The sequence below is a fragment of the Apteryx mantelli genome, chromosome 1, assembly GCF_036417845.1.
Source record: "Apteryx mantelli isolate bAptMan1 chromosome 1, bAptMan1.hap1, whole genome shotgun sequence".
Lineage (NCBI taxonomy): Eukaryota > Metazoa > Chordata > Aves > Apterygiformes > Apterygidae > Apteryx > Apteryx mantelli.
Genome location: NC_089978.1, coordinates 216,053,475 through 216,073,275, shown reverse-complemented (window position 1 = coordinate 216,073,275; position 19,801 = coordinate 216,053,475). Strand labels below are relative to the sequence as shown.

General features: G+C 40.7%; 1 protein-coding gene across 8 annotated transcripts in view; it reads left to right on the top strand.

The window, feature by feature from the left end:
- Nucleotides 1-19,558, top strand: part of CELF2 (CUGBP Elav-like family member 2) — a 345,481-nt gene extending 325,923 nt beyond the window's left edge. For 6 of the 8 annotated variants that reach the window (XM_067317361.1, XM_067317315.1, XM_067317342.1 and 3 more), the window contains 5 exons: nt 1,149-1,280; nt 6,608-6,787; nt 9,269-9,412; nt 13,911-14,082; nt 15,440-19,558. In XM_067317361.1, coding sequence (XP_067173462.1) covers nt 1,149-1,280; nt 6,608-6,787; nt 9,269-9,412; nt 13,911-14,038 — 584 coding nt within the window. In that variant the 3' untranslated portion in view covers nt 14,039-14,082; nt 15,440-19,558. The remainder of the gene's footprint in view (nt 1-1,148; nt 1,281-6,607; nt 6,788-9,268; nt 9,413-13,910; nt 14,083-15,439) is intronic. The other 2 variants (XM_067317320.1, XM_067317336.1) reach the window with 1 other exon arrangement.
- Nucleotides 19,559-19,801: the final 243 nt, after the last annotated feature.

The window sequence follows — 19,801 nt, the reverse complement described above, 5'->3', positions numbered from 1 at the left end:
ACCTGATAAATCATTAAGGAAACATTGACTTTAAGTGTTCACTTTTCAGAAGATAATTTAGCTCTTTAAAGGAAAAGAAAACGTGACCATGTAATCGATGCACTAAAGTAGGGCTCAGGAGACAAGTTAAAAATCTAATTGCTTCCAGAGTTTTTATGACTGTGATTCATCTGATCTAACTTCAGCTACCTGTAAGTTAAGTATTTAATCTATGCTGGTTATTCAAGACCCTCTGTGAGAGAGACACATTTCTAGTTCATCCAACCTGTCTTAGATGATAGATTTAAGGTGCCTTATTACTTTCCTATGCTAGAGAGTGAGGCCCTGTCTCTTCCTGAGCCACGTAGTTTCATGGATTCATCTCATCCATCTTCAGCACTACTTTGGCACAGTAGCAGCAACGACCTGAGCCTCAGCTCCTCCTCTGGGGCAGAGTTTTGGGGGATGTATCATTTCTGGGGCGCATCTACATGAGTAGTTACAAACATAGGCTGAAAAACAGAGACTAAAACATAGGACTAAAACCAAACCAAACTAGACCAAACATAGACTGAAAGTCTTGGGCAAAATGGATAATAATTATGTTTTGTATTTTGTAAGTCATATTGCTTTTTGTAAACTTCAGAGCTTTAAATTGTGTTCATACAGTGCCCTGCAGCCATAATGGCAAACTAGTGTCTCTCTTAGAAATTTTAATTCAAATTTCACTTAGCAGACTTGAGCCCAGAACAAAAAGCTGTTGTATGACAAAATTGCTATGAGTAGCTTTTTTTTTTCAATGGCAGTATTGAAGAAATGGCAATATCTCAATAGCTGAGTTAGCAGATCAATATGGGAAGCTAGGTTGATTGACAAACCTTTGAGAAAGTGCCTGATCTCACGCTTACCATTTCTGTATTACATTTGCAAGTAATAGCACAGTGCTAAATTTTGTCATCCAGTCTTTAGAGTTGAAGACTCATCAACACTATCCATGAACAATCATTTTAGTAATTTCTTGAGCAAGGTTGGTCTGATTTTCCTTTTTTTTTTTTTTCCTCTTGCAAGAAGCCCTATTGTTGCATCCAGCATTATTGTAAGCTATTTTGTGATCAGATAAAATAAGCAAAATATGACCTTAATTTTGCCTTTCTTTTTTTCTCTTTTAGTGGCTGCATCAACTGCTAATTCCACGGCTGGTGCAGCCATGAATTCTTTGACTTCTCTGGGTACTCTCCAAGGACTGGCTGGAGCCACTGTTGGATTGAATAATATTAATGCACTAGCAGGTACCGTAAACAGTGAGTATTTATTGCTGTGGTGGACAGCCTTCCCCAATTATCATGCCACAAAAACTATCAATTGTAAAGTGAAGATATGATTATTTTTAATCTATGTGGAAAAATAAGGGGCTCAAGTTGATCTAGTTCCATTCATGGTGCATATGCAGTCCTGGAGTCTTTAAAGTTTCACATGGCTTGCTCTGCAAAGTGAAGTCTCTTGGGTCCCTGCAAAAAGACTCCTTTTTTTGCAGGGCAAATGAAAGGTAAAAGGAAAGTCACCAGGGATTCTGGTTATTTAGGTTATAGGAGAGGCTCCTTTTCCATTTGGGGAGTCTGAGAACAGCTATATCACCTCACCATACAAAGCACACTCAGAAATGCAGTGATAAGAGATGCATGTTTGCCATAGAGGCAGTCCTTTGAAAATATCTTTAGGAATTATCAAATTGACTTGAGAGCAACATATCTGCCTTAAAAGTAAAGGCAGCTCTTTGGATTTTAATTGGCAAGTGTGAGAGAACGGTGCAGTCAGTCACCTGTAATACCAGAGCACGGACATCTATCCAATGACCTCTTAAACAAACCCTGACATCTCCAGCTAAATAGATGGTGGCAGTTGTGAGAGCATTCTCCCTTGTTCTTAACCTTGGTCAAGATTTTCCTGAAGAACAGTGATCCTTTTTATTCCGTTTCTGTTATGATGACTTCACCTTTGCCTGCAATGGAAGAGATTTTTCCAGCTGCATTTTCCCCCTCCCTTTTTTTTAGCTGCTGTTGTTCCTTGCATTTCCTTCTGCAATGCAAGGAATCTCCTTGGTCATTGCCAGTCCATGAGCCATCATAATGTACCCCCAGGAATGGATGTCCTCCTCAGTATCACTTGCTCACTCTGATGCTCTGCATGATGTCCTTTCTGTCAGTGTGATTTGGCTGCTCACTCAGTCCTTTTGTTCTGTGATCTCTGGTTGTCATTGTTGGGAGCGGGGAAGGAAGGGGGGTTAATGGATGTCCATGTAGCAATGGTGAGTGATTGCATGGGGCCTTGTGTAAAACAGGTCTTGCTTCTGGCAAGGACATGTGTCTTTCACACAAACAACCTCATAGTAAATATGGCTTAAGAACAGTTTAAGAAAAGTAACTATATTAGGTCCCCAAATGGCCAATGTTAGCTTCTTTTCCTATGCTTACATATTACTAAAGCAAGCCACTGAAGATGGCATGCGAGAAAAGCTAATTATCTACTCTCAAGAGCGCTCTCAGTGATACACCCTATCATGAGTTAGAAATCATTAAATGTCTTTTCCCTGGTAAACAGTCTTGTTTTACAAACCATGCTTTCCATGGTTTATAAGCAGTTACGGTATCAAGAGCAGAGTATGGCATGCCACTCCTCCCCACAAGTACTAAGCACCCAAGCACCTTGGAGCACTCCAGGATAACATCCCCTTCTTCAAGACTGACCAGGAATAAGTCACCCATGAGCTCTTCACTTGCTGTGGGAATCCTTCTGTTACACTCCTTTTAGCGCTTCTTGCTAAGTTGCAAGCAAAGATTTCAGATTTTCTCAAGTATTTTCAGATGACATGTGTGCAAACTTATCTGCGTGTGCTGTTTGAAGTATTAGTGATGTATTCACAATGTAGTGCCAAATTCTGGCTTGTTTTAGGCCACGGTGATTTCCATGGACTTGTACCAACAACGGTTTTGGTCCCAAATCTTGTTCGTGGATGTTTTTATGGACACAGTGTATATGCCTAGAGTATCTGTTTATATGTAAGCTACATAAAATGTATGTGGATATATCTGGCTATATATATACATAAGTATATACATATGTGAGAGAGGTCTAAAGCAGGGAAACTGCTTCCACATATGCTGTGTTGTGGCACCTGTTTCTCTCAAAAGGGTGACACTGATTATCAATTTCAGGCACTTGTGATGCTAATGATAGCAAAACATTGTCCAAATTATAACAAGAAACTTCCCCTGTCTATTTTAATGATGCATCGGTCACTAAGCATGAGCCTAGTGACTATTGCTGATCCAGCTGTTTACACTCAAACCTCTTTAGGAGCTTGCATTCAGTAAATCTCGTCTGCAAAGAGTCTGCTGTTTCACCGTGCACTGCGGTCACAAGCACTCCAATAAGAGTGTTATTTTGTTGTGAAGGTTACTGAAGTAATTGTGCAGCAAAGCTGGAATTTAGTGATGCGCTTTTAGTTGTAGAAAGAAGCATAACTTTAGATGCCTGGAGGCCTTAAAGAAAGTGGAGGATGGTAAGTTTAGCTGTTTCCAAGGGTTAGGCAACAGTTGTACGTGCCTTTGGGGATTCACAATTTTGTGATGACCCAGTCTTCCCTCAGTTGTGCTCGAAGCATCTAAAACCTTAAATGACAGAACATTAGACCATCTCCTTTGGGGAAATAAATTTAAATAATGTAACTAACAAAAAGAAATATAATAATAAGGAAAAATGAATAAAGAGGAAGGAAGAAGTTCTTTGCAATTAAGAGAGAAGACCATGGATTCAGGATATTGGACAGCTATGGCAAAATATTTGTATGTGACCCCCGGATAGCTACTTAGCATTTCTGCCCCCATATTTGCATCTGTAAAATGGAGATAAAAGTGTTTGTGACAGATCTGAAAGTGCTTGGAAAGCACTTTGAGAGACCTTTGCAGTTACTAAGCATTGCCACTTCTGTATTATATAGAATAACTCAAAAAATTTGGAAGGCCACAGATGAGAGCCTCACATAGAACAGTTATTCCCAAGAAGTGAGAAAGGCACCAGAGTTCAATAAGGCTGCGACGCGCTGGTAGAGATAATACAGAGATGGCAGGGAGGTGTAAGGGCAGCCGGCCCTTGAAGATTTCGTAAAAAATACAAAAAGGCAGAATAAAGCAAATGCTGGGGCCTTTCCGCAGAGCTGTTTTGCTGAGAAGGGAGAGGCCCACATGTGCACGGTGGCAGCAGTGGCAGCGCCCTTGCAGACGCAGAGCGGCGAGCCCAGGCTGTCTCTTTGCAAAGCTGAAATCATTTGGCTGGTAGGGGCTATTGACTGGAGGTGAAAGCACCCACAGCAACACAAAGCATGTTTATCTGATAGGCTGGTCACTCACAAAAGATAACCTGTTGTCCTAATACTTCCTCTCTTATCAAGTTTTTTCAACGCTATAATAAAGGGAGAGCAGACACACGCTTTATCTAGAGCCTTTATTTAACCAGTGTTGTGTGCACGTCCATGCAAGCAATGACACAAACCTCAATACAGAAACCTCAGAGTGGATTAAGGTAGGGCTCAGTATCGAATTACTGCGTTATCACCACTATTGGCTTGAATCTTCATTTTCAAAATGCGCAGCCTTTTAGGCATGAGATGCTTCACAGGCTGTATATTGGTTTCTCAAGTTTTGTTTTAAATCTGGAAACATTATGCCACGGATGCGGCTCTCTTGTGCTCTGATGGAGGTTCATGTTCAAAGCAGTGGTAGGCACTATCTCCTGTCGGGAAACAGCAACGTTGTAAAATGGGGTGGCAGGGAAGGCGAAATCTTCAAAGTGCAAGACATTTTATTAAGCAAAGGCTAAGAATATCACATCTCTGTCAAGTGTTTAGTCACACAAATTACAGTAATATCAAAAGGTATAACATATGCAGTACAGTCCTCTTAATTGGCACAGACTCAGGTGGCACCAGAAAGGTGCCACTTGAGCAATTGTCCTGATTATTGGAGACTCATAGGAATACGCTTTTCGAATCTACATAAGAGATGGAAGAAAACTAGTAGGTCAGCATCTTTATCCTCCTCTGTCAACGCCGGATAATTCCCTGCGGTGTACTTTCTGTCTCCAAATTACTCGTGTGATAAGGTTTATGCCACTTTCCTTGAAGAATATTGTTTCCCAGTCTAATAGATCTCATTGTTAATTCACTATAAAGTGTCCTCTGCTAAATTTCCTCACTTTCCTCCAATTTACATATAACCCGTTATTATTGCTCTGAAATTAATCCCTCTCTTTCTTTTTAATTTTGATAGCCTTTGGCTCCTTAATATGGCCCCACCAGCCCCCTCTTTACCCATCATTTTGCCAACACAGAGGCTACACTTCATAGCCAGTATCTGAGAAATGGTCACTGGTAGTTCTGGATGCCCCATTTTTCTGGTGACTGATTTACAGTACCTTAAGGGGCCTGATGAAGCCCTCTTAAGCTGTTTGTGAGCTCTTCAACCAAAAATGGGGGAGCACAGGATGGCTAGCCGTGCAGAAAATCTGGCCCAATTCTCAGAGCTGCTGAGCAGTGATCGTTCCTGTGCCATTAGTCAGAGCTGTAGGTGATAAGGTGGTCTCTGAAGTCGGGCACCCTTTCCACTGCCAGAGGGACTGTCCACAGAAAATTCACTTTTTCTGGAGTTTCTGAAGGAACAGGTATTAACATTTTTCACTTTAATGCGGCTCACTTAGGAGCCACGCTAAGGAATCAAAGCAACAGAGAGATGCTGTAGCCCAGGAGTTTGTCAACCGTTGCAAAACTTCCTTTGCAGGCCACATCACTTACATGCGCGAGGGATGCCACTTTATGCACAGCTAGCGACCTCAGCTGAAATTCCCTCTTTGGCAGTCGTCCCAGTTAAAATAATTTGTTATTTATCAGGAGGGAGAATTGCTTTAAATAAAAGAATGAAGTGGCTCTGCTTCCAGTGAGGAGGAACGCATTGCTAGAACCAAAATACTTTTGTTCCTTCATGGAGAGGCACCTGGTTTGGTTGGAGCGCTGGGCGTCGCAGCCCAGCGTCCTAAGGGGCAAAACCCATAATTTTAGTGAGGGCTGTTCCCCAGTGCAATTAATGCGATAAATCACGGTTCTCCGCTAACTTTGCATAGGCTGCTAATCTGTTATGGAGCGGTGATGCCCTGTTGCTAAAGACATTGGCCAAAATGCCCAATGCCCATTTTTTTCCCAGGGTCTGTTCTTTTCCGTGGCCCCACTTGCAGGGGTGCAGGTCAAGTGGCATCCGCTCTCCCAGTTTCAGGTACCCTCAGCGCCATGTAGGCAGGAGTCCAGGTGCTGACGGAGGTGGGCAAAGAGGATTTCGGCAAGCAGGGATCTGTGGGACTTGCCAGGAGCAGGCTGCATGCAAATGGGCTTGTCCGACCGTTGCGCGCGAGTGGCCCTGGCGCCAAAGTCGTGTCTCGGTGCCATTCGGTGAAGTGCTCGCCTGCATGCGTGGCCGTCGGCGGCGTCGCGTGGAAGCGGCGACTTTCGGAAAGCACTAATGAACAAGTGCAATTTCTTCTCTCTATTGTTGGGTTTTTTGTAAAGTTGCTCAAATGCTCTCAGGTATGGCGGCCCTGAACGGCGGACTCGGCGCCACCGGCTTGACGAACGGCACGGCCGGCACCATGGACGCGCTCACCCAGGCCTACTCAGGAATCCAGCAGTACGCGGCCGCCGCGCTGCCCACCTTGTACAGCCAGAGCTTGCTACAGCAGCAGAGCGCGGCCGGCAGCCAGAAGGAAGGTAAGCGTCCTGTGGGCCGAGCGTTGAGTCGAATCAATAAACGACGTTCGGCCAAGTGAAAGCGGTGTCTTGGGTTTCTTTCTTCACGGAGCAGAAGGTCCTTAATGAAGGACCACGCTTAGCCTCATCTTTCATTCCTAACTTCTCTCCTTTCCTGTTTTGACCCCTAACTTCACTCGCTTTTTTGCCCTGAAGATGTATTTTACTGCCCCATCTTTGTCATATAAAAGCGGCTGCCGCTTGTAAAAAGGCACCGGTAACAAAACTGAGCCTTTTATGGGACACAGGCGGTGGGCGACCCTCTCGCGCTCTTGCCTTCTGGGTTCTGCTTTCTGCCGTAGCAGAGTTAATCTGATTAGGTTTAAGTTTGTGAGCTAATGGCAAGATCCGTTCTCGCTTTGAGTGGTTCGTTGCTTAATTGTGGGGCTTGCGGGGAAGCGAGTGATTGATTGCCCCTCTGCCTGCGCCGGCGGAGCAAAACAAACCGCGGGAAGTTCCCGCGAAGGATAAATGAGTGCTAATTGCAAAATGTTTAGTAAAAGGAGGTTACCCTGTCTTGCTCTTTTTCGGTCTCCCTACACATTTCCCCAGCATTTGGGGGGGGTTGTTACTGCTTTCATGGCTTTCTCGTCTTCCCCTCTGAAATTTCGGCTAATTCTAGGAGGACCGGAGAATATTGCAGGCTTTCTAAGATTGCAACTGTGTTGTCATTACCGCTCTTGCCAGTGATAAGCTTTGGAAATAAACCTAGTATGATATCCTCAAGAGAAGTATTTTCATCCTCTTTTAAAGTAATATCTTGCGCTGTTTTGGGATGTGGTGTTTCCTAGGAAGACAAAGTTGGCATTCCCCCAGCTGGCTGTTACATATGTAAGGACACTGTGGAGTTAAAATGTATATTTTCTCTAAATTCTTTACCTGATTTACTGCTAACAGCATGGACTATTTAAACTGAAAGGATTTTTTAATCAGAATTTTTTCTCCTTATTTTGGTGCTCTGCTTTTGTCTTTATTTCACTCACTTTGCTCAATAACGACAGACTATGTGACACCAAAAATAAATTAATTAAATTAATTAATTAATAAAATTAATTAATTAAATAAAAGAGGAGACTTTGTTTTTTTCTATTTAATTTTTTTCAGTTTATGAACATTCATATTAAGTGTAGATTTAATTTTTTTAGTATTGTGAAGTGGCAGTGTCTCTTTTAGAGTAGTCTTTTTTTGTCATATCTTGTTTCTTTTGGTAAAGTTAAAGTGAATAAATTTCATCATTAAATACTGACAGCCATGTTTTGTCTCTTAACATATGGTTTCTGATGGACTGGTAAAGAGTCCAGAGTGTTTGAGGATAACCAGTGAAAAGCAGTACAGAAATATTTAATCATGAAGCACAATGAGCTGTCTCATGCATATACTGCAACTATTGTTTAATAAGTTTTGCTTACCATTTTAAGACATATCTTCTGGAAAGGGTAGTTTATTTACAGTAAGAAGAAATTTCATTTAATTTCCAGGTGGCAATTTTGCAATCTATTGCAGAAGGTATTCCTTAAATCTGGCGTGTGCTTTCCTCTCCCTCCCTAGAAAACCAAGGACATCTGAGGCACATGTGGGCTTTGCAATGCATTAAACAAGGCAGTGCTTCCACAGGTTATTCTAGATCTGTTTGCACCAGAAACGTTCGACCCCTTTGTGTCCCACTTCTGCTCCTGGTCCCCAAGTGGGAAGGCCGCGTGTCCATAGCAGAACGCTTTCCTAAGAAAAAATATTCAAAACTAAGATGCTTTGGTGCGCATTTTTCTTTGCAAACTCAAATTTGACTAAAGCCGCTTTCATTTCAACCCAGCTACTATTTTTGGCCTTTTTTAATCATTTTACAAAACTTCTTCCAGGAGATAGAGAGAGGGAATATCTTTCTTTTATAAAAAACGGGCATTCTGAAATGACTGGCAACCAATCTGAGTATCCTTCTCTCTCTGACTTCCCTGACTTCCAGCCAGAAAGCTTTGTTTTGCCTTACCCTTTTCCCTCCTGTCACAGCCAACATCCTGACACTCCAGTTTCAATCTCTGATATTGAAATCTGACCCCAGCTCGTTGCGTTTCCATACGTGCCCGCAGCTGGAGTTAAACCCACAAACCCCTGAGGGTGTGTAGGGCAGTTTGTGGGGTGTTGTGCGAGGGTAATACATTGCGTACCTGCTTTCTAACGCTAATTACACCGAAAGACACTCGTGCAAATTGAAGAGAGAGGCTGCAGTTTAACTTCTTTTGTAGTAGACATAGCAAGTAAACACTTTTCAAGGTAGGATGCTCTTAAGAGCTGCATTTCAGCTCTGTTCCTTTGATGATCCACTTACTTTTATTCCTTCAAAGTCGGGAAGTGGAATGCTTTCTGACCATCACCTTCAGTAAGTATTATGGAAAAAACAGATTAAATTGTAATAGCTGTTTTCATACTTTGTTTGTTTTCCTAAAGGTCCAGAAGGGGCAAACCTCTTTATTTACCACCTACCCCAGGAGTTTGGAGACCAGGACATTCTGCAGATGTTCATGCCTTTTGGAAATGTTATCTCTGCTAAAGTCTTCATTGACAAACAGACCAATCTGAGCAAGTGCTTTGGTATGTCAGATTTAATAAATCAAATAGTAAAAACCACACGCATTGCACTGAGAAGGGGCTGGGCAGGAAAATTAATGACAATGTGAGAATGTCATTCTGGAATCTCATTCCCAATGTAATGGACTCGTAATCCTCAAATGAATGGAAAGATGCACAGGCAAACTAGTTCTAAGTAAAAACTGGATATGAAAAAACAATAATAATCTTCCAGTCTGACATCTCACGTGAATGTGTCAAGTACATGAAACTAATTACACCCTATATGGGGGAATGTCATTTAGTATACTATTAAGCTGCCTTATTATGGGTACCTAATTATTCTCCATTGTATAGCTGAGCCACTTTAAAATGCTCTATGTTTAACCCATTACTTCTACATTACAGGAATTTCTTTCTTCTGAATTAAGTACAAGATTGTGCAATTAGTGTTTGAATGGGGTGTGCATGTAGTTCACAACACTTTATAGCTACATAGCTACAACAGTTGCAGGAGGGTCCAGTGAATCATGAAAGGCAGCACCTCGCCTTGCCATAGGGCAGGGATGAAGGCAGCGTCGCACACTCAGTGCCAGGTTTCCCAGGGGATGCTTGAAGCTGCCAGGAAATGAGATGGTAAAGGATGAGAATATGATATGTTGGCATAAAACAAGTTCTAGGGTTGGCTAGATGGGATGATGTCTTCTGAATAATATAGATTAGCTTGCATATCGTTACTTTTTTTTAATCTAGGTTTTGTTAAAATGTATCTGTCTAAGGGCTTGTCTACACAAGGACCATTCAAGAAGAACTACTGTGCTTCAACCTGTTTTGAAATGGTTTGAATTTATCTAGACAGACAAGGCCCAATAATCATTCATGTACTTCACTCAAAGACAAGCCCTTAGTTCTTTTGGAAAGTTAACCAGGTTTAGAGAAAGGACGCTACATTATTTTTGCATTTTTGCATTTTCTTCCAGGCCCTTTTTGAAGAATTACATCTGTTGAGGCTTTACAGAAATTGTTCATTCCTAGACTAATACAGTCCCATACATTTCTGCAATGGGTTAAAACACTCCTGGGGGCTGTAGCAAAGTTGAAAAGTGAAATTGGAACGGGATCCCCATTGATCTGCAACCAGTTGAGTCTGTATGCTGGGGTGAGAAGATGATTGTTGAGGTCTCCAGGAATCTTAATGAGATGTCAAATCAAGCTATGGTCATCACAGCTGCTGCATTTTGATTAATCCTGAAAGAACATAGATGAGTTTGGGCAGGGGGCTCAGTTCATCAGCTCACTTCCCACACTTGCTTTTGGTGGATTTCCTTGTACTCTTTCATTAACTGCCTATCTATTTGTCTTGATTTATGGGACACGGTTATCTAACTTAGAATGAAGCATTGAGTTTTACTTGGGGGAACATGATGGGGAGAGGGTTAATACCCAACAGATGGAGGAGTCCTCTGCCTTTTTGGCATTAGTCAGGTTTCACTATGATTTAAATTTCTCATTCTTCCTCCCCAGATATTCTTCTACCAATGAGAGAGTTCAGCTTTAAAAGCAAAAAGTACTGCAGTGGCAGAGGAAGTTGAGATTTTCTGATTCAGTAGGTGACCACCTGTGTGATACTGCTAATCACAGGCAAAGCCAGAATGAATCCTGCTGGTTTAACATACTATATCTATGTATATACCTTCTCCACTTTATTAGCAAGAACGGTCTATTTGTTGTTTTGGCCCCATATTTGTGTTGGCCCCATGAGGGTGACAAGACAGCCCTTTTACCCCTGGAAATACCCTTCCAAGAGCTCTCCTGAGCTCTGGTTGATTTAGCAGTCAAAGGGTTTCACTCTTTAAGCTTCTCTCTTGCCTTTCATAAACCCTGGAATAACAGAAGTGAGAGAGCATAAAAGTAGGGCAAGGGAGGGGGGACCCAATGACATCAATGCATAAATGCTGTCTGCTTCATAGAAAAAGGGTTACTCAAATGATTAAAAATATTTATCCTGGTTATAGAGGTACCTAAAGATTTAAGACAAAGATCAGGCTCGTCATGACAGGATATCGTCATGGCAAGTTCTTTGAAAATTGATAAGAAACATCATCCCTTTCACATGTAACTGGTAGTTTAAATTTCAGGCAAGAATTGATGAATGGATGCAATCAGAAAAAAGATAAATAAAAGGAGAGAATGCCGGGTTCCTCCCTAAGTTTTATAAATGAAGGTTCTCAATAAGGGACAAGATGCAAGTGTAACAGGCGTACAGCATTCTGTGTGGAGAGACAAACTGAAAAGGGGAAAAACAACTGGATAGGAAGGCCCATGCCACTGAGGCAGCATAGCGTGGGCGTATGTTTGAATTTGTGGCAGAGTCAAGGAAACTAATACAGAGATATAGAATGAGGTGGCTTATCTCTGCCCTCTGGAAGGTAAGCATAGCCTAAGCTAATTATTCCTCTGTCATTAGTGGAGGTATCTACATTGCTGAGGCGAGTGGTGGGTGGAAAAGTCACCTCTGAATGTGCCCGCTTCCTTTCATTGACTTACAGATGCCACCTAAGTGACTAGTTTAGATCAGATGCCTAACTTTGAGAAACTAGTGAAGATAAAAAGGGGTGATGGTAAGTTCATAATAGAAAATTTCAAATGAACTTAGGAGAACAACATGAAGGTCAGGAGGGCTATAGAGGAAAAGTCTGAATTGTCAAGATAGTTAGCAGTTGCTACACCTTGATTGTGGAGCACTTGCCTGAAAAATGCTGCAGCTACCTTCCAGTTCATGGTAGACTACTTTTCTATCCTGGAGGAAATCCCAGCAACCGAGGCTGAGATCTGTGTGTCGATGGAGGTAGACACAGGAGTGCAGTGTTGCACTCCTGCAGCGATTAAAGCCATGTGAATGGGCAAGATCTCCTAGAAGAAAATAGTGGGGGAGAAAGGAGGAGAGCAATCTTCAGGATATGGAAATAATATTAGGAAGAAATGATCAAGGGAAGAAAGTGAGGAAGTGACAAGAGTTACCAAAACCAAGGAAGGTAGGAAGGAACACTTCTTATACCTTAAGGAGGCTATGAATAATCAACCATGGAAGAACACAGAGGGAGCACTTTGGTTTTGGCTGGAAGAAAGTCTACGGAGATTTGAGTGAGAGGTGTTTTTGAGTGGAAGGAGCAGAATTTAGGCTGAATTGTTGGAGAAGACTCTTAGGTAAATAGTTTGGTGAAGCTGAGGTAAGGTGAACAACTGGGTCTATGAAGGAAGGAGGGCAGCCAGGGGACTGAATGACTTGATAGGGTTTTTTTTCTTTACAATGGGGAAAACGTATTATTTGACACTGAAGATGGAAGAGGGCAGCAGTGAGAGATAAGCAAAAGCCATAAAAGAACAAGTAAAAAAGATACTAAAAGAGGTTAAGAATCAGAAAAGGATGCAGATGCTAAGCACAGATGAAGGAAGTTAGTAGAAGAGAGGAGCTGAGAAGTGTCTGTGTCAGTGCTGAAAACAAAGTGTGTGGGATCCGTGCTTCAATGGAGTGAAGGGATATGTGTTAAGGCAAATTCAAGTGGAAAGACCGGGGAGCATTTCAAAGCAGATGCATAATAGCAGGCTGGAATAGAGTAGTAATTAGCTGGAGCAGAGGCAGAGCAGCAGTTAGGAGAGCTTTACAATTACGAGTGGGAGGCCCAGATATGAAAATGAATTTTGAGCTTCCAGAATCAGGGAGGTTTGAGTCCATTATGAGCAGAGCATTTGTAGTCTCCGGGGGAAAAGGAAGATGAGCCGGGCCAGCCAATTCTGCATTACCCGAGCAAGCGTTATCCCCCTAGTCAGTGCTCAGGGCTGAGGAGCAGAAAATCTGGAGCTCTCGTCAAGCCCTGCCGTTGTCTTTATGATGTTGCTTAATTTCGATGCTTGCACACCCCTTTGGGGAGCAGGAGGCTGAATTAATTAACATTTAATGCACCTTGAGATCTGGAACTGGAAGGAGCTGGAGAAATACTAATATTGCAACTGTCCTAGGCTAGACCCAAGGAGACCAGTGCTTCATGCCGCACAGGACCAGCGCGCGTGAACTTGCATTGGGAGGTGCAAAATGCCTATAGGCATCCAAGTTCAGGTTTTGTGTCTTTAACCAGGCTTTCTGTTTCAGCTTCCCATCTGCAGACTGGCCTAATAGTACTTCCTAATAGGCTGGGAGGTACGTAAACATTACGGTGATAAATGTTACCGTAATAAGTATCTTCAGCACCGAAGGTAGGTAGATAAATAACAGGTTGGGAAACTGCATTGCGCCAAAGCTGGCCACCTGCATCCCCGCTAGGAAAGGAGTGTTGTATGAAGGTAAAGAGGAAGGAAGGAGAACGGGAGAGGAAAGGCGTAGGAATTATAATCAGAGAAATAATTGCGAATGAGGTCAATGTGTCGAATAGCTGCTAATACTGAAATCCAAACGAGGAGCCTTCCGAAATTTGCTCTAACCCGTGGTTCGCTTTCTCTCCCGCCTCCGTTCTGTGTCTCGCAGGTTTTGTTAGCTATGACAATCCCGTCTCCGCACAAGCTGCCATCCAGGCTATGAACGGCTTTCAGATTGGCATGAAACGCTTGAAGGTTCAGCTGAAACGCTCCAAAAATGACAGCAAACCTTACTGATCTTAACCCCAGATGCTTACTGCTCTTATTTTAGCTTTCTTAGGGTAAGTCCCATGAGCAAACCTGTCCTCTGCAGGGGGGTTAAGAAAGAACATATAGCCAACCTTCACCAAGAGACAGTTATTTTTACAGTCACCACTTCCATTTCCCCACTTGTCCTTATTAGACTTGGCTCCCATTTCTTTGCCAAGTGATTACTGAGTTGTGTTACTGTGTTTTGTTTTGCAGCATAATTTATCTCCTTTTTAACAGAAACAAAAAATAAACATCTTGAAATTCAAAGCAGCACACACACACACGCACACAAAAATGTGCAATTTAACTCTGTGAACCCTGGTGCCATTAGCACATAATAATAATAGTTGTTTTGTACGGAGGGATCCTATTTTACCAGGGTGGCACCAGCAGTTTATAGGTTAAACAAAATGGCCTCATGCCAGTTGAAGCACTTATTTTGCAACAAAAATTGAAACAAGTCTTTCCACTACATCAACTTGTTTTTGAGAAGATTTGATTCTTTTTTTTTTCGGTTCAAATCGACGTGTTGTTATATATTAGTCTGATTTTACACTGGTCGTCTTTATATTTCACTTTTTTTTTAAGTTCTTGGGTTTTTGGGTTTTTTTTGGAAAGGATTAATGTAAAAAAGATTTAGAGATCTGTTTCTAAAGCTACAGGGTTTAAAATAAAAAAATAAAAATAAAATGAGTGACAATACTTGATGTTTCTTGAGAGATAAATTTAATAATAATAAAAAAGAAAGCCACAGGCCTGTAAATTTTATTTGTAAAAAGCATTTCTATTTTTATACAAAATTTTTACTGCCTCAGAAATAATGGAAGTTATTTATTGCCTATTGTTAACTTATTGGATACCTAAAGAGCAGCTCTCTGCTAGCTAGATCCTTTGAAGTAGTCTCTAGAGTAATTGTGCCAAGAATGGGCGCTTTTTCACTGTTGAACCCTCCACCCTTTACAGTTCACGCTTTTATCCTCCTGTTTGTATTTGTCTTGGTTATTTTGTTCGTAGTTTCCATTACCTAGTTTAAAGTTTGGTTGTCTGATCTTTTTTTTTTTTTTTTCCACACACCCCCCCCCGGACCTTTATGTTACATTTGTAGAAACTGGTTCTTTCCTCTCTTTTCCCCCCAAAGAGGAATCCGTTCTCTCTGCTCCTTTGCAGACGGATTCTCTTGGGGCTCCATCGTGCTCGTGTTGACAAATATTGTGAGTTAATGCAAATTATGTGAATGGCTCCTAGACTCTACTGATACAAAAAAAAAAAGAAAAAAAAAGATTTGCATTCGTTTTCTCCCGCACCCATAAAAGTGATTTTTTTTTCTTTCGTTTGTGCTGCATAGATTCTGTGTAACTTTTTTCCTCTTCCTTGTTTTTTCCCTAGACATCTCCATGCCCGTTTAGCCCATCGTTTGCCTAGCATGTCCCTGTGGCGTCTCAAAAAAAAAAAAAAAAAACCAAAAAAACAGTTTCATCGTCCCGTCATTGTTTCTGATGTCTTTCTGACCTCACGTCATTTTTGGTTCTCCTCCTGACCTTTGAGCTAGTCTGACCTTTCGAAATTTGCATGTGACCTCATCTAGCTATGAAATCTGGGAAGTCAATGTGAAAAACAGACAAACAAAAAAAAACCATTGCTGCATTCACGCAAGACTGAAAAATTTCTTCTTAGATTAAATTAATGATAGGATTTAAAAAAAAAAAACAACCTGTGGCAAAATGTTTTCTTTCTTTCCTTTTTTTTTTTTTTCCTTTCTTCTCTCTCTCTTTTTCCTTTGGGGTTTTTTCTTTTTTTTTCTTTCTTTCTTTTTTTTTGGTTTTCCTTTCATTTCGTAAAAAAAAAAATAAAAAAAAAAACAGACTTGAAAGTATTATACAGGGATTGGCATTCTGCCTGGTCACTGGTGACAATAGCAATATGTGTCCAGAGGCACAGAATGTTGGTTTCTAACAGACTACTTCCAAAACAGTTTGAGAAATAAAAACTGTCTGATTTTAAGTCTCTAGAGGTCTGTAATAGTTTTTACATTTTTCAGGCAGTGTAAAGTTTTTTGATAAGGCCATTTTAGGTGGCTCACTTTCTCATTAAAGTATATATATAGAACCACTTTTTGTAGATTAGTATAAGAAAATATTTACCCTGTTTTAGGGCAAATGCTACCTACTTGTGTCACCTTTTGCTGAACTGACTCACAGTTAGACAATCCATGGTTTAATGCACATGAAATTACCTATATTTTATACTGTTTCAATGTACAGAAGAAAGGTTACTGTAAAACGTGTTACGTTGGTGCTTCTGTGAATTAAGTTGTGGTTTCATCATGAGTCTTATGGTCTTAAGTGTTCTATGTTTATAAAGGACGAGTTTAAAATTGGTTTACTTGAACAACAGGAACAAAAACAAGATTCAAAAAAAAAAAACACAAAAAAAGTTGTTTGCTTAAAAAAAAAAAAAGAATTTCATGTGAAAAATGAAAAACTATTCCAGAATAAGTTTGTGTTGGCTTGTGACGCATTGATGTCATTTTTTTATTGTGAACAATTTAGATGTGTTTGTGTTCAGCAAAATGTGATCGGTTTTTCTTTTAAAGAAAAAAAAAAAAAATCAGTGAAACTATAGTGCCAAATTCCAAAGGTACTTTCTTCCTAGAGCTTCAGTGTGTTTCTTGTGTGAAGTAATTTGATAACATGGGTATTTTATTATGTGTTTTGTATAAATCCCTAATATTTAAAGACAAAAAAAGAGGTTAAAAAGTTTGTTAACTTGCTATCCTGTGGTCTTGTTGCCTGAAATTGTTATTGTTTGTTATTTCTCTTTGATGTTTTTTGTAAAACATTGTACAAGTGCCCATGTTTCACTTTTTTAACCACTCTGCACACATCAATGCTGTGAAAGCAAACCTCACAATGTATTTTCTTCATATTGTATGGAAACCTCTAAGGTGAGAAAGTTTTGAACTTTTAACCCTTTCCACCCAGAGCTGTCTTGAGTGTTAATACCTTTTATACATTCACCATTTTGCTGTTTATTTTTATATATATATCTATATCTATAAATATATATATACTTAGTTTTTTGTGGTTTATTTAATACATGGTTGAAATCAGAACAATGCACAGGGCAGATCTGAAGGACAAAAAATATTTTACTGCTGTCTAAATTTCTTCTGTATCTATAACTAAAATTATTTAAAACAGTAATTAACTTGTGGTTTTCCTTTTTAGATTTTGGGGATTTTGTCTTTTCTTAAAAGAGCTTTTAATATGCTGCTGGAATATGCTATTCAGTATTAATAAAAGGAAAGAAAAAGAAAACAATTCTTTAATTATCTATCGCGTGAGCCGCTCCCAGACCGGAGCGGTAAACCCACCATTTGAAAAGAGAAAAAAAACAAAAAAAACCCTTGAGGAGAAGAAAAAAAAAAAGAAAAAAAAAGAGAAAGAAAAAGATTATTTTTGTAATTTACGTAAATGAACTCTTTTTGCTTCAGTCAGCTGCACTAGCTCTCCCCGGGTGACGATTTGGGCGCGCGCTGCAGCAGCTCAAGCCGCGTTGCGGGGCCGCGGGTTGCCGCCACCGATGCCGCCGCCGCCGCGTGGGGCGTCCGGAGGCGCCTCGGGGCCCCGGCCCGGTTTGGGGCTTTGCCGCCGGCGGGGGCGAAGGCGTCCCGTCCCCCCCCCGCACCCCGCGCTCCCCGCTCCCGCGCAGCCCCAGCCGAGCGGCCTCTCTCAGCCCAAACCCCCCCCCAGCTTAGACGCTTCCTTACGTAGGGCCCTGGGATGGAAAGGACTAGCCGCTAGCGATGCAAAAAAAAAAAAAAAAGACAAAAAAAGACAAAAAAAGTTTCCTTCCTATAGCACATGCACTTATAAATAAATGATCTCTACTTTTCTCACGTGTTTTTACTACTGCTGGGGCCTTCCTACACCCTTTGAGGGCTATTTTGTACTACTTGCAGCGGTTTTTGCGTAGTCAAACGTTCATCGCACGTGCGTTATATTATATATATGTACATATATATATATATATATAGATATAACATGAGCTCATCATTCGGATCGTTTAGACTGTTTTCCCTGATTTCGCCTCGTCCTCCCCACCGTGTAAATTCCCCAAGAGGGTGGGGGGGGGGTTCGGTGGCCCGCGGGTTCGCCGGCGCGGCGGGCAGGGCGCTCGCGCTCCCCCCTTCCCGGGCCGCCGAGGAAAAGCGCCCGCCCGGAAACAAAAAACGTGCTTAAAAAATAATAATAAAACGTTAAAAAAAAGTCCCAGCCGCAAAGACGAAAAACCCAAGCGTACCCCTCCGGGGAGGCAAATTACCCACCCGTTCTCGTCTTCAAAATTATCGAAAGGAAAAAGCTGCAAGGGTGCAAGGGCCTAATAAGAGAGGAAGAAAAAAAAAACCAACAAAAAAACAAGGGAAATAATTGCTTTATAAAATTCTAATCAAAAGCCTAGACTAGCTGTAGTTTTTTTTCAAGCAAATTAGCTAATTGCAATGAAATGGCAGTCCTCAAAGGAGTAACAAGTTCATCTTTCTTTCACCATAGGGGTTACAGTTCCTTGGCTTGTGCTACTCTGGAATCATTTTACTGTTTCTGTTTTTATTATCTTAAGTGCTAATTAACAAAAGGAAAAAAAATATCCTGTAGTTTCATTACCTTTTTGGATAATGTCATACAAAACAAAACAAAACAACAAAAAAAAAGCCTATGTATTTGTGTTTTTTTTGTGCTGTGAGAATTGTTGTTTGTAGATTAATAATACTATCATTTTGTTTAGAATTACAAACTAGTTTTTAAGTATTGTCTGAGAAAAGCCAAAGTTAATGCAATCTAGTAGAAACTGTAAGACCATTTGAGTATTGTTTCTGTTTTATTGATGCATTTGGATTTTGTTGTTTGATGGAATTTGAGCCAAAAAACAGAAAAAAGAAAAAAAAGCAGGCTTTCCTATTTCTACAACTTGATTGTACTTATGCATTTTGTACCAGTGGAACTTTTTATACTGGAGATTAAAAAACAAATGGAAATTTTTGTGGCTTACTCTCGTGGGCCCCCTTGATCATGACTGATTTTCAAGTTTGATTTCTGGACGGTAGAAAGAGAGTTGGTTTTGTTTAGAGAATTAAAAACTTTGGCTTGATTTCTTTTTTTCCCTTTGATTATATCTAGTGTTTAGATTTTTGTCTTTAAAAACAAAAAAAAAACAAAAACAAAAAAAAAAGCGGTAAGTTACACTTTTTATTCTGTATCGTGCAGTTACACAATAAGGTAATTAGAATTAGGAGTACTCGGTCACTTTGCGTGGATAAATGTATTAGTTAAAAGCCGTTAGGGGTTTGCTTTTTTGCTGTTTAGATCAGAGTTTTTTCTGATTCTCCTGTCCTCATTGTGAACATAACCGTGTAGTTGAAACGAGTCAGACTTATTTTTGTAACGTATGTTATTGTGTGATGCAGTTTTTTGCTTCTGTCTCCAATATTAAACCATTTTCCTAATACTTGTCTCTCTACTTTGTGTGTTGTATCGTTGGTGGTCATTCTGTGTTGGTAATACATCTGCACACCTCACTGTTGCACGTCCCTGTTTTTTTTTTCCTTTTTTTCTTTTTTTCTTTTTTTTTTTTTTTCCTTTTTTTTCTCTCTATTTGTTGGTTGTGTACAAACGATACAGTCGATTCCGCCTAAGTGAATAGCTGATTGGGGGGGCAAGAGAGGATTTGTACCTTTTAGACACGGTGTGA